The sequence below is a fragment of the Sapajus apella genome, unplaced genomic scaffold (assembly GCF_009761245.1).
Source record: "Sapajus apella isolate SASKATOON/1434 unplaced genomic scaffold, GSC_monkey_1.0 scaffold7, whole genome shotgun sequence".
In the NCBI taxonomy this organism is placed as follows: Eukaryota; Metazoa; Chordata; class Mammalia; order Primates; family Cebidae; genus Sapajus; species Sapajus apella.
This window is the reverse complement of record NW_022436947.1, coordinates 17,654,774-17,667,452: the sequence shown is the minus strand read 5'-3', so window position 1 is coordinate 17,667,452 and position 12,679 is coordinate 17,654,774. Positions and strand designations below refer to the sequence as shown.

At 35.1% G+C, this 12,679-nt stretch overlaps 1 protein-coding gene across 4 annotated transcripts in view; it reads right to left on the bottom strand.

Annotated features, from left to right (window-relative positions):
* The window catches only part of IQUB (IQ motif and ubiquitin domain containing), a 64,563-nt gene that overhangs the window by 22,829 nt on the left and 29,055 nt on the right, over window positions 1–12,679 (bottom strand). For all 4 annotated transcript variants that reach the window (XM_032276121.1, XM_032276123.1, XM_032276122.1 and 1 more), the window contains 2 exons: window positions 12,214–12,424; window positions 3,500–3,675 (listed from right to left, as the gene is read on the bottom strand). In XM_032276121.1, coding sequence (XP_032132012.1) covers window positions 3,500–3,675; window positions 12,214–12,424 — 387 coding nt within the window. The remainder of the gene's footprint in view (window positions 1–3,499; window positions 3,676–12,213; window positions 12,425–12,679) is intronic.

Here is a 12,679-nt window from a genome sequence, read left to right as displayed (position 1 = left end):
AAACTTTAGAATAATAAGTTACCTCATTCAAGTTTTATGAAATCAACATTGACTCCTCCTGAATATTGGAAATAATACTAGGCTCGGGAGTCGGGGAGGTTGACAAGCATAGAGAAAAACAGACATTTTATAAGTATTCACATCAAAAGACTAAAATTTATCTTAATCGTCTTCTTAGTATGGCAACATATATTAAAAGGTGATTTAAATGATTCTGAATTAGAGTAGCAGTGAGTTTTCAATTTACTATAACAGGCTAGCAGCAGGCCAGAAGTCAATGTTAGTCAATATTTTTAAACACTGGTCTAATTATAACTAGGCCATGTGAACAGATGGCGAGTTGTCCTCAAGTGTAGCTGATCCATATTGTGGTGTGTTCTTCCTGTCCTAATATAAACCTTGGTCAAAACTGAAGGAAAATCACCTTGTATCAACTAAAATGTCCACTTCCTTTAAACTTAGCCTGGAGACTGATGAGACTAACTGGTTTATCAGCTGGGGTAACTGGGATTAGAACTCCAATTCTAAAACATATGACCCACAAAATGCCTTCCCCTTGATTTCTACAAATTCTTGTGGCTAAGTTCATTTTCCCTTAATTCTCTGCCTTTCATCTTTGTGTGTTACCCTGTATCAGTCTCCTCTCCCTTTCCAAAAATAAAATTATGTTGCATTTAATATTTCCTTTATTTTGTCGTATAACTAAAGAAGTCACAAAAAGTCACATTGTACACCCACTGCCTTCCAACTGTCTCCTCACTTTACCTTATCTATTTCCCTCTAGGACAACTCTTGAAAACCTCCATTTTCCTGGAATAGAACAATTCTTCCTGTACTCAGGATCCTTCAGGGTCTCAGATTCCACCCCGACGGCTTATCCAAGTATTTACCAAAAAAATCGATATTCCTTCCTCCTAGGAATTCCGGTAAACAAAATTTTAAAATTTCTCCATTTCACTTTTTTTGTGTGTGTGAGGGGGAGAGTTCCATGAGGACCTTCTTAGAGTGCCATACCTCATGAGAAACGGTAGTGGTCATCAACTGACTCTGGAATCACTTTCTTCATATGTTGGGCCTTGATCCTTTTATGGACACTCTATAATTTCAAAAAGTTTAGTTAAATGTTTACAGACAATGCTAGACATGGGCCCTGGGGTAGGGAATGTTCTGGGCATAAAGAAGAATAGACATTGTGTAAGTATTTACAATAGAATTCTAAAGAGTTGGCAGGAAACAGAAAACAATATGATGGCATGAGTAGGGAAATTCTGCAGAAGGCTCAGCGAAACATAAAGAAAGGTGACACCCATTTTTCCAGTCCACGGACACTCAGAGGCTTCCAGCTCCTTGGAGCATTCGTGTTTCCCTGCGCCCATACTGTCACCTCTGGTGAGGTTAACAATTAGGTGTCCCAGTGATCAAGCTGGGTGCGAGATAAAGCAACTTGCTAAATGAATAAGTTTATTTCAAAAGATGACTCTGGAAAAGAATGAATATTATAGCTTGCCTACAGTAAATTCACCTTTCCTAGAATTAAGATATTTAAGAATTTAAAATGACAGTATCTACATTACATAATTTATTGATGATACTTGGAATACAAAATTATACAACCACTATTTCTGTCCCTATTCTTCCTCTCTACCTTCTTCCACAAACATTTATTGACACTGTAATAAGACTTGTGCTACGATATGAGGATAAAGAGATAAATGATAACTCTTTCCTTTAAATCTAAAAAGGATTCAGGCATGTAGACACATTAAGATCGCACACTTTGTACAAAGAGATGAGACAGAGTCTCATGAGAGCATATACTACAGCTATAGTAGGCAGACCAGCATTTGCTTTCTGAAAGAAGAGACATCTGAGCCTGTTTTACATGGTCAGTAGCTAGCTACTAAGGAAGAAAAGGGTGTTTCATGTAAAGGCACCCAATGCAAAAGCATTAAAAGCACATGGTCTTTCTGGGGATATGCAAGTAATTGAGCATGGCTGAAGCAGTATGGGTGTAGTATGCAGGGAGAGATGGCAGTGATACAACAGTGAGATAAGTGAGGTTTGCAAACATGAAAATCCTTGTTTCCTGAGGGCAGTGAGGAGTGATATGGTCAGCATTGTGTTTAGTGATAGCGTTGGCAGTGATATAGATAATGGAGGAGAGAATTGAGAAGTGAAACTGGAGGCAGCAGCCCAATTTCGAAACATAAAGTAATCCCGATGAGAAGAAAATCCAGATTCAATTAAGTCAGAGTTGAACTCATGCACACAAGATAAGGTAAGACTTTTCTCATAACATCCTCCCAGGAGAAATAAGAAGACCTATTTGATACATGCAAGGTCATCAGGGCACCATGGCAGAGCCTTTTCCCTGCAGGCAATGGTAGTGGGTTTGGAAAGGAAGCAGTAAAGAATTAAGGAGGTAGGAGGTATTAAACAGTAGAATAAACAGGTTGGTGGCTAGATGGAGATGTCAAAACTAACACCCAAGTTTCTGTCTGCAGCAACTGGGTAAATGATGAAATATTCATACAGATAGGTTATACACTGCAGAACAAGATCAGTCCTTGAAGTGTAATCTTGGGATATCCAAAGAGCAGTGACAGCAGGCAATTGGTTATATGATTTGGACACTCCTTAGAGATCTGGCATGGAACTACAGGGAGTTCTGGGACGCAGGTAATTGTCAAAGCCACAGATAAACTGAGATCAAATAGGGGAGTGAATAACATGAGAGGAGAACATTTCCAATATAAAAAATATGGTTTTTAAGAACAAATACCCCCAAATAATAAGAATCATAGCAACAGAAGCACTACAGGCTAACATCTTAGAGAAATGTACCCCTTTTCTCCTGTAGCTGAATTGGCTTTAAATTGTTTGGAAAGACTAGGTTTATAAAAGAAAATTGGTCACTATAGAAACAGGCTATTCAATATCAAACAGGCAGTTTGACCACAAAAGTGGTAATTACTTAAGTTTTTTCTTTAATTATATGTTTTCATGGTTTTCAATAAGCATATATTCTTTCAGGCAGAAATCTGAAGTCAGTTAATGATGTGGTGAGCCACAGCAATAACAGTAGTCTACAGCTATTCCTCCCAGGCTGCTTACTATCGGAGCACCCCAGACCTAGACATTTTGTGACTTTAATACTCTGCATTTTATTGCCGTATACAACTTACCTAATTTATATAGCCAGTCTAAACCTAAATGAAAAGAGTCACAAGAAATATCTCTTATCTTTTCCTTCATGGCCAATCCCCTTAATGAAGAATGTATGGATTTCATGTTACTTATCAATTTTTTTCTCTAGGCTGCCATTAAAATCTAAAGTTATACAAGAAAAAAATATATATCACATTTTAAGAAATATGTCGCCAAAATCCTAAACAAAATTCATGTAAATTCTTGCAATGTAAGTCTCTTGTCTGGTGCATTATTCTACATTTTTAAACTTTGAATATATTCATATTTAAATAGTAGTTGCGTCACTAACCTTATCCAAAAAAGCTTGTACTGCTGCTTCCTGATTCGCCATATAAGCAATGTATTTGTGTCTCCCAATGGAAGCAATTATCTGAGTCTCTTTTTCCAGAAGTTCACATAGAGCAGCTTTCCTTTCAGCTCCAGTGAAAGATTGGTTAATACGTTTAAGTTCTTCTTGCCACCAGACTAGAGGAAAAATACAATAGACTCTTGAGTTTTTAAAATCCCATTTTTTTATGATCACATTCTGACAAGGAGTATCTTATTTTTACACTGATTTAAATGAAAGTATACACAGATAGAATCATTTATATTGTACACCTGATGTGTGAAAAAAAAATGACAAAATAGAAGCTGAGAGACTTAAAACAACAAAAGTGAAGTCAAACAAACAGAAGCCAAAGGAAAACAGTGCAGATAATGTCAAATTATGTCTCCAAATGAGCATTCGTACTGCCTATCACTGACAAAAATATAACTTGGACTTTGTGGCAGCCATGAGCATGCACTGTTCACATCTCCCTTCAAGAGAATACCTGTCACAAGGGGTAAAGGTAATTCACAACTTCAATTACAGCATTTCAGAGATGCTGCCTTGCTGAAGCCAAGGTCACACTGCCTACAAAGCTCTTGACAATGACCAGGCACCACGCAGGAGTCAGAGCCTGACTGCATCTGCCCAACAATGGACTTTTCTGTGGTCAGTCATATCAGAGCCAACTGCCGGGTTGGCTTAGACTTCCTTAGAGCTAAGACTCTCCATACCCCATCTTCTTTCCTTCCCTCTCTCAACTGATGAGGTGTCAAATCTCACGTCAATCTGAAGATTTCCTTTGCCTTCCTCTGCTCCCTTTCCCCTTTATCTTCACTTCAAATTACATCCTGGTGTCTCCTTCCTCAATGACACAAATTGACATAGTTTTACGTACAATTGTTGATTTCGGTCATGTCCTTCATTCACTTAGGTGCCATTTTCCATTTATTTACAAAACTCTAAATTATAGTCATAAATGTTATAAAATAATTGCATTTACTGTTTACTCAAACTAATGCATTATGTTATAATAATATTTATGACATTTTAAAGCACTAGTTACTATCAATAAAAAATATACTGCCCAAACTTGAATAAGCCAAAATTTCTGAGCTCAGATACATGCATTTTACCAATTGTTCCATTTAATTTTTACATGTACTAAATTTGGAGAAGAAAAATCTTTTGTATCCCACATTTCAAAAATGTCAACCTTATTTACATTAACGAAAGAATAGGGTTGGAAAGAACTTAAGAAATTAAATCGTTCAACCTCACGTTTAAGAAAGTATCCTTCTCTCAGAAGCTCGAACAGGTTTAATTTGCCCATCCTGGTTCTAATATTAGCCTGTGAGGCAACATGGCGTCGGTCTGTTTCTTGGTCACATAGTATTCCTTTGGGTATGTGAAGGGAGCAATCACATCCCACTGATGTTTTATCTTCTCTAGGCATAAATATTTCTATTTCTTCAATTGTCTATCATTTTATTCATTTTCTATCCATCTAAGTCAAGCTCCTCTGATTTACCACAGTACCTCTTAAAATATGGCATACCAAATTTCTGTCAAGATAGGAGCTTCCATACAAACTGCTACCTCCCCTCTCCTGTGTCACTGCTAAAAGGATAAAAGAAATATGAAAGATGGGAGAAAAGAGAGAGACCTGAATCAGTCAGTACTAAAAATCTGAATGGAATTTATCCCTATGGTAGAACCCCTGGGGAATTTCTAAAAGATACAGTGCAGACACTACCAAATAAATGAAAGACTGTCAAAAAGGCACACAAATGTTATTAGCCAAACTTCTGCTTTCTCATCTCAGACAGTCAACATCATAGCAGAAGAGGGGAAACCCCAACTACGCAACTCAGAACTAGAGAAAAGGGTAGCTTATCAAGCTATTTGATAGTGTACCATGCTTTAAGAAAGTCTTCAAAGAACTTTCAGAAGAATGCCTGACATTTCAAATCACTGCAGAAGTTAATAACAACTATGAGTTTATGCAAAAAAAAATTGAATAGTGCAGAAAGCAAGATGAGAAAAGCAAAACAAAGCATAATAGTTATGCTTAAAATATGAAATAATTATACAGATATTTTTGTTGAAAATAAGACAATTTTATAAAATTCTAGTCACATGATGTTTTCAGGGGACACACTTGAAACAATGTGACACCAAAGTTGAAATATAAAAGGTTAGCAGATACGAACAAAAAAGAAAGCAGAGGTAGCAATATTAAAACATGAAACTGCGGGGAGAACCTCAAAATTCAGGTCTTTTATGTAGAAGGTAATTTTATGATGAAATGTCTGTCATGAATGTTTATATAGGAAATCATATGTCATCAAATATGGTTTTAAAAACTTCTATCAGTTATAAACACAATATTGGGGAGTATATTTTATATTATTAAAAACAGATAAAATACAAATGTATTAATCTATGACAGAGACAAGTAAAAAATTAAAAGCATAAAATATTTGAACAGTGCTTTTAAAAATTAAATTGTCATACATCAAGCTCTGAACACCAAAAGCTGAAAATTGTAAACTTATTTTCCAAGTTCAGTAAACCATTTATATAGATATTTGTAGAAGTAGAAAGTAGAAATGTTACAAACTACATTTTTACCGCAGAACAATTAAACTAGAATAACAAAAGCTTAAATAGAAATATTCTAACTGCTTGTTAATTGAAAAAATCTCATCAAAAATAACAATTTAATCAAAGAAAAGAAAAAGTATAACACTATTCAGGGAAAAACACTACATGTCAAAATGCATAGGATCCAACAAAAATTTCAGCAAGGTAAACTTAGGGAAATTTGGCATAAATAATCCTCAAATGTCAATCATGTACCTGTCAAAAGTAGGAGGGATTTATAAAAAGCTGTAATGTTTGTAATAATCAACCACAATTCTTCTCCGGAAAATCATGTCTTCTCGGCACTTCATTCATTCTTCATGACTAAAGATTACTGAGAACAGTTTTGATCATTACTCTGGTACCTTGGAATATACAACTGGACTGGGAACCCAAACTCACTTAAGCCATGTTTGTGCTATGCCCTGCATAGACATGAAAGTAAAACAGGTTGAAACTGCGAATAACTGTTCATTATTCTGAATAAATATTCCCAAAGTCACTTTGGTCTCTGGCATGTATCATAAATTTCAGTTCATTCCAGGTTTTTTGGATTTTCGGATCTATTCCTAAAAATACTTATGTGCCACATTGTACGGTTCTTCTTGTTTATTGTGCCTCTCACATGCAGCAACCCTGGTTTTGAATTTGCAGAATAAATTCTGTCTTTGCACTTCCACAAGCAGGATGCTCATGGATTCCTACCCGTAGACAGCAAGCTTGTCTTTCATTCATAGAGGTTTACATCACTTTAGCTTCATTCAACATACTCTCCCACTTCTCACAAACCATGTCATCCTTTCACTTATATACAGTCCTTTTCAGTGTGGACTTAACAGCTGGTTTACTACTGGAAGGCTACATTTAATTAATAAGTCATCTAAATCTTTCCTTTCAGATCGATATTATTATTATTTTTTTCAGAGTAATGAAGCTTTACAGTCTCATGAGCTACATCCTGGCCATAGAATCAAATCTAATTTTTCTCCGAATTTTAAGAAGACTGTTTCTCAGATATGATTATTATAATTGCCCAAACTCTATCACTTCATCGCCAATTCAAAACACTCAATAATTTTTGGGCAATTATTATGTGAAAGGACACTGGTTCTGCGGTGCATTCAAAAGCAAGAATGACCTAGTTTTTTCTTAGAGGAACTAATATGTTTCCCTGCCTCTCCCTGGCTGGACAGGCTATAAAATCCTTCCACACGCAAAGAATTTCTACTTCTCTTTTCATTTATCTTCACCTAAAAGCCCAACATTTTCACCATTAGGTTTAAAGACTTCCTTTGGGTAAATCCCTTCTTGACAGAAGATTACTTACCCTTGTCCTCCATTATATACAACTCAATCAAGTAAAATACACTCTGGCATTGCTATATTCCAGACATGATCATTTTTGTCACTAAGTTTTAGGGATAATTAATATAATTAGAAACTATATTTGACTTCTTCTAATAAAATTTCAGGTTTACTTCAAATTCAGTCTCTGTGCATTAGATGATAAATATCTGAGGCTGTTAAGTATTGTATCTGGTCACTGCCTTTCATAACATCTAGTTTTATAAGTCAAATGATCTCAGCTTCCACCACAGGACTAGAAGAGGAGTAAGCTGAACCGAAGGTAAGTATAATGAAGGAAATACATAACAATAGAAATCAACAAAATGGAACAGAAAAACAGAATTGGAAAAAATCAGGGGAAGAGGAATAACACTGACAAATCCCTAGGCAGACTGATGAGGAAAAAAGGAAGAAACAAAATTACCAATATCAGTAATTGAGGTAATAACACTATAGATCCTACAGGTATTAAAAGGATAACATGGAACATTATTAACATCTTTATGCCAATAAATTCAACAACTCAGGTAAAATTAATAAATTCCTTTAAAGGCATTAGCTATCAAAGCCTATCCCCCAATGATAAATAAGTCACATTATTATTAAAGAAATTGAACTTACACTTTAAACCTTCCCACAAAGAAAATTCCAGACCTAGTTGGTGTCACTGTTGAATTTCAAACATTTTATAAAGACATCCTACTAATTCTACACAAACTGTTTTAGAAAATTGAAGAGTACAGAAGAGACTAGCATTATCCTAATACCAAAACCAGACAGTAACATAACAAAAAAAAAAAATCACAAATATCCCTTATGAATATAGATGTTAAAATTCTAAAACAAATTTTGGCAAATCAAGTTTGACAATATATAAAGATAAGGCAATAACAGGATGTGGGACCTCTAGGGATGTAATTAGGTAATGAGGGTGGAACTGGGATTATTGCCCTTATTAAATAGACCCAAGAAAGCTCTTCATCCCTTCCGCTATTTGAGATCACAGTGAGAAGGCACCATCTATGAACCATCTCCAGACACTGAGTCTGCTGCTGCCCTGACCCTGGACTTCCTGGACTCCAAAACTCTAAAAAATAAATTTCTGTTATTTATGTCTATGCCATGTTGTTACAATATCCCGAATAGATGGCAATCTTAACAAAAGGTGCAAAGGCAATACAATGGAGAAATGACAGTGTTTTCAACAAATGCTATAGGAACAACTGGATGTTCAAAAGAAAAAGTTTAAAAATTCACCTTAACACATATCTCACATCTCATACAAAATTTATTTCAAACTGGATGGTATATCTAAGTTCAAAATATAATACTATAAAACTTGCAGAACACATAGGAGAAAAGCTGTGTGACCTTAAGTTTGGAGATGAGTTTTCAGATATAACACCAAAAGCACAATTCACACAAGAAGAAACAAACAGGACTTACTGAAATTAAAAACTTTTGTTCTAACAAAGACACTGTTAAAAGAATAAAAAGACACACCAAAGACTGAAAGAAGGCTGTAGGAAAGGGTAGATCCTGTGAACACACTCTCACCTCTCAGTTCTTCTCCTCACCACTAGGGGCTGTTTCTTCACTGTACTTCTTTGGGAGATGAGTAAATGGGAAGAGCAGTTCGTTCTTGGCTGGATAAACCCCCACTATCCAGGCCTGTCAGATGATTCAAACTCACCATCCTGAGGCCCTTGAGCTGAACCCCTCCTCCTGCAACTCCCCTGAGCCGACAGATGTATTTGCACTCCAGGTAGCCACTTGGGAGTAATCTGGCTGTTCACTTCAAGCTTCTTTCTGACAAGATCCCTTCATTTCTATAGCTGGCCCTATTAAACATGACCAAGAACACCTCAGGTTACCCTGTTGCATGCTTACTCTCTCTTGTTTTCTCTACTGTATAGTCCCCTTTTGATAGAAAACAAAGATATATCTCTGTTTTTAAAATCCTAGGAGTAAAGAATGCAGTAGCACTCTCCAATATCAAAGAAGTCTAAAAGTCCTCCTCTAGTTCTCTAGGTTTCCTAGGTTGGAGTCAGACCCCAATTTACCATCTTGGTCAAGGTTCAGGCACCAATCTTCCTTGTCCCCCAAACACAGGGAACATTTCAAAGCTCCCCAGGAGTGCTTACTCCCTTGAAGCTCCTCTCACTAGGCATTTGGTCAGGAAAAAGCACAACATACCCACCCCAACCCCAAAGCATAACAATGGCTCTCTCCAGAAAAAAACCCACTTTCCCAACCTCTTCAAATCTCTCCTAGCCCTTCTTATATCTTTTATCTTGCTAAGTGATGCATGAGCCAAGAAATAGGTCTTATTTTACTTCCTTTGTAAATTCTTTATCAGGGAGAGACAGACTGTCTCTCATTGACTCTGGTATCTTGATATCTCACCTACTGCAGCCTCAATCGAAAATAAGGCAGGGTGACAGCACCCTCCAGTATGGCAACAATGAAAAAGACAGAAGTGTCTAGTGTTGGAGTGGATGACAGAGCAATTAAAATTCTCATACCATTCTGCAGAAGTTTAAAATGGTACAACCTCTAAAAAACTATCTGGCAGGATTCACTAAAGCTGAATTATGTATATCCTATGAACCACCAATTCCACTGCTAGGTTTACACTCTGAGAGAAGTGTGTGTGTGTGTGTGAGTGTGTGTGTGTCTACAAGTAGTATTGCTACAAACATCTTTTGGTGAAATATATATATTATTTATATATAATATATAAATATATATGTAGATATATATGAATTTATATTTATAAATACATATATATTATACTTATATTTTATTTATATTTAAATATAACATTTGTTTATATTTATAATTTATTAAAATATTTAGATTATATTTTATATATTTATTTTATATTTTGTATTATATATATTTAATACATACACACACACACACACACACACACATATATATATATATATAATTCACCAAAGTGTACTACTTATATTTGCCAAAAACTGGTTGGGAGGCGAGGGGTGGTGCAGGAAGAACCAAATCCATGGTAAAATGGATACATAAGTTGTGGCACACCCATGCAATAGCATACTATACAGAAATGAGAACAAAGGGCACTACACACAATAGCACAGATCGGTCTCATGACATATACTGAATTTTGAAAAACAGACACAAAAATTTCTATTCTGCATAATTCTACCCATATAAAATGTTTAAATAGATAAAACAACTCCAATTATTGCAGGCTCTATTTAGAATATGGGATACTTTGCACTTTTTTTTTCCAACTAATGGTCCTAGAGACAATTCAGAACAACGAAAGAGTCACCCTCGACATATGGCTATAAAAAGACATAACAATCAAAGATTTTTGCCTGGAGATAGCCTCATCTTTGACATATTACCTTACACAGTTAAATTTGTTTTCTTAAATTGATATCATTTTACTTTTATTATTGAAGAACAGGTTACCTTGAGGAAAAAGTTTCATATTATGGACACAAGTATCATTATCAGCCACAAGAGGGCAGCAGTTCCAAGGAATGGAATTATGAATATGAAATGAAGAAAATGACAGAAGAGCAATAAAAATTACTGAGCTTGTGAACCACAGATTTTTTAACAGAACTTAAAAATGATTATTCCAAGGCTTTTATTTAGAATTTTAGGACTAGAAAACCCCAAAAGATGTCCCTTTTATGTAAGAAACTTCATGTATTTCATTGTCCTCTATGTATAAATCATATGTAGACTTACATAAACTATAACCATTCTACTTCACTATGAAAATTCTGTATAAAATCATTTGCCATAGAACAATAGCTCACATATGTGTAGTTCCGTATACTTTTTAAAATATTTTCATGAATGTAATATTTTATGCTTTTTATTATATTAAACCCTCTGAAGTAGTCACGCCAGAAATTATTAATTTCTTTTTATGGATGAAGAAAGTGAGCTTTAGAAGACATGAGTAACTTGTCCTAATTAACACCACTAATAAGTAGAAAAGGTGGAAGCTCATTCAACATATTTTCTATTATTTTACGCAGCTGTCTGTTAACCAAACAAAAATAACAATGGTATCCTTTGCTCACATATGAATTTGGAATATTATTCCAAGAAGGGGAATGGTGAATCTACTGCCTGAGTAAAGAGGGCCTGGCTTGTTCAAATACCTGAAACTTTTAATTTATCCATGACTAGCACACATACTGTGGAAGAAATAAGGTATGAAAGTCAAGATGTATGAATATACATTTATATATTGTTATTAGTAAGGGGAAATTTTAAAAATATGGCCAAGCCCCTTCTCTAAAGAGCAAAATCAGACAGGATACTGGATTAAGAGATTACAGAACAGCTCAACTCTGAGTTCACAAATTCCCCAAAGCACTAGAAAACCAGATTAGACAGTACTTTCTCTCTTTATCTCGCATGGAAGAGGATCAAATGAAATAATATATTAAAACTGCATAATTCACAAAGCAGTGTGAAGATTTTGTTAACTGTTAATATAAAAGCATTTCTAATTTCATTTCAGTCTTAATTCTTATTCCAAATATAAAGTGGTATTCATCTTTCAAAATTCTCTAGTCCAGATTTCCAAGACATCTCCCTAAAATAACACCTTCTTTTGTCTGCAGTAAATCTGCTTTTCCTACTAATGAAAAATTTAAAAATATTTTTTGCAAAGCCTATGTCAGACTTACATTCTAATGCATTATGAAGTAATTCAAAATCTTCATTTGTTTTAGGATTATGCCTCCGATCATAGTCCAATTTTATCCATTCTTCTTTTTCGCTTATCTTCCTTAGTTCTTCCTGTCTTTCCCATTCCAACCTTAAGCATTTCTGTCTTCTTATATTCTCTACGAAGGTTTTAGCATGCCATTGCCTGAAGTAAGTCTGTATCACTATCACCTATAAATTAAAAGGAAATAGAAAGTGTCTATCATCAACTTTTTGATCAGATAATAAAGGCAACGATGACTATTTCAATTCCAATTCCACAACAACAAAATACTGAGTCTAGTTTTAGCTCTAGACTAAATAGATCTTTTCACATACAGTAACATAAAAAACATGGATAATGCATGTCACTGCTATTTGGTTTTGAAATCTCACAAATACACCTTCATAGAAGGATGTTTGTACAATCCTTAATAGAATGGACTC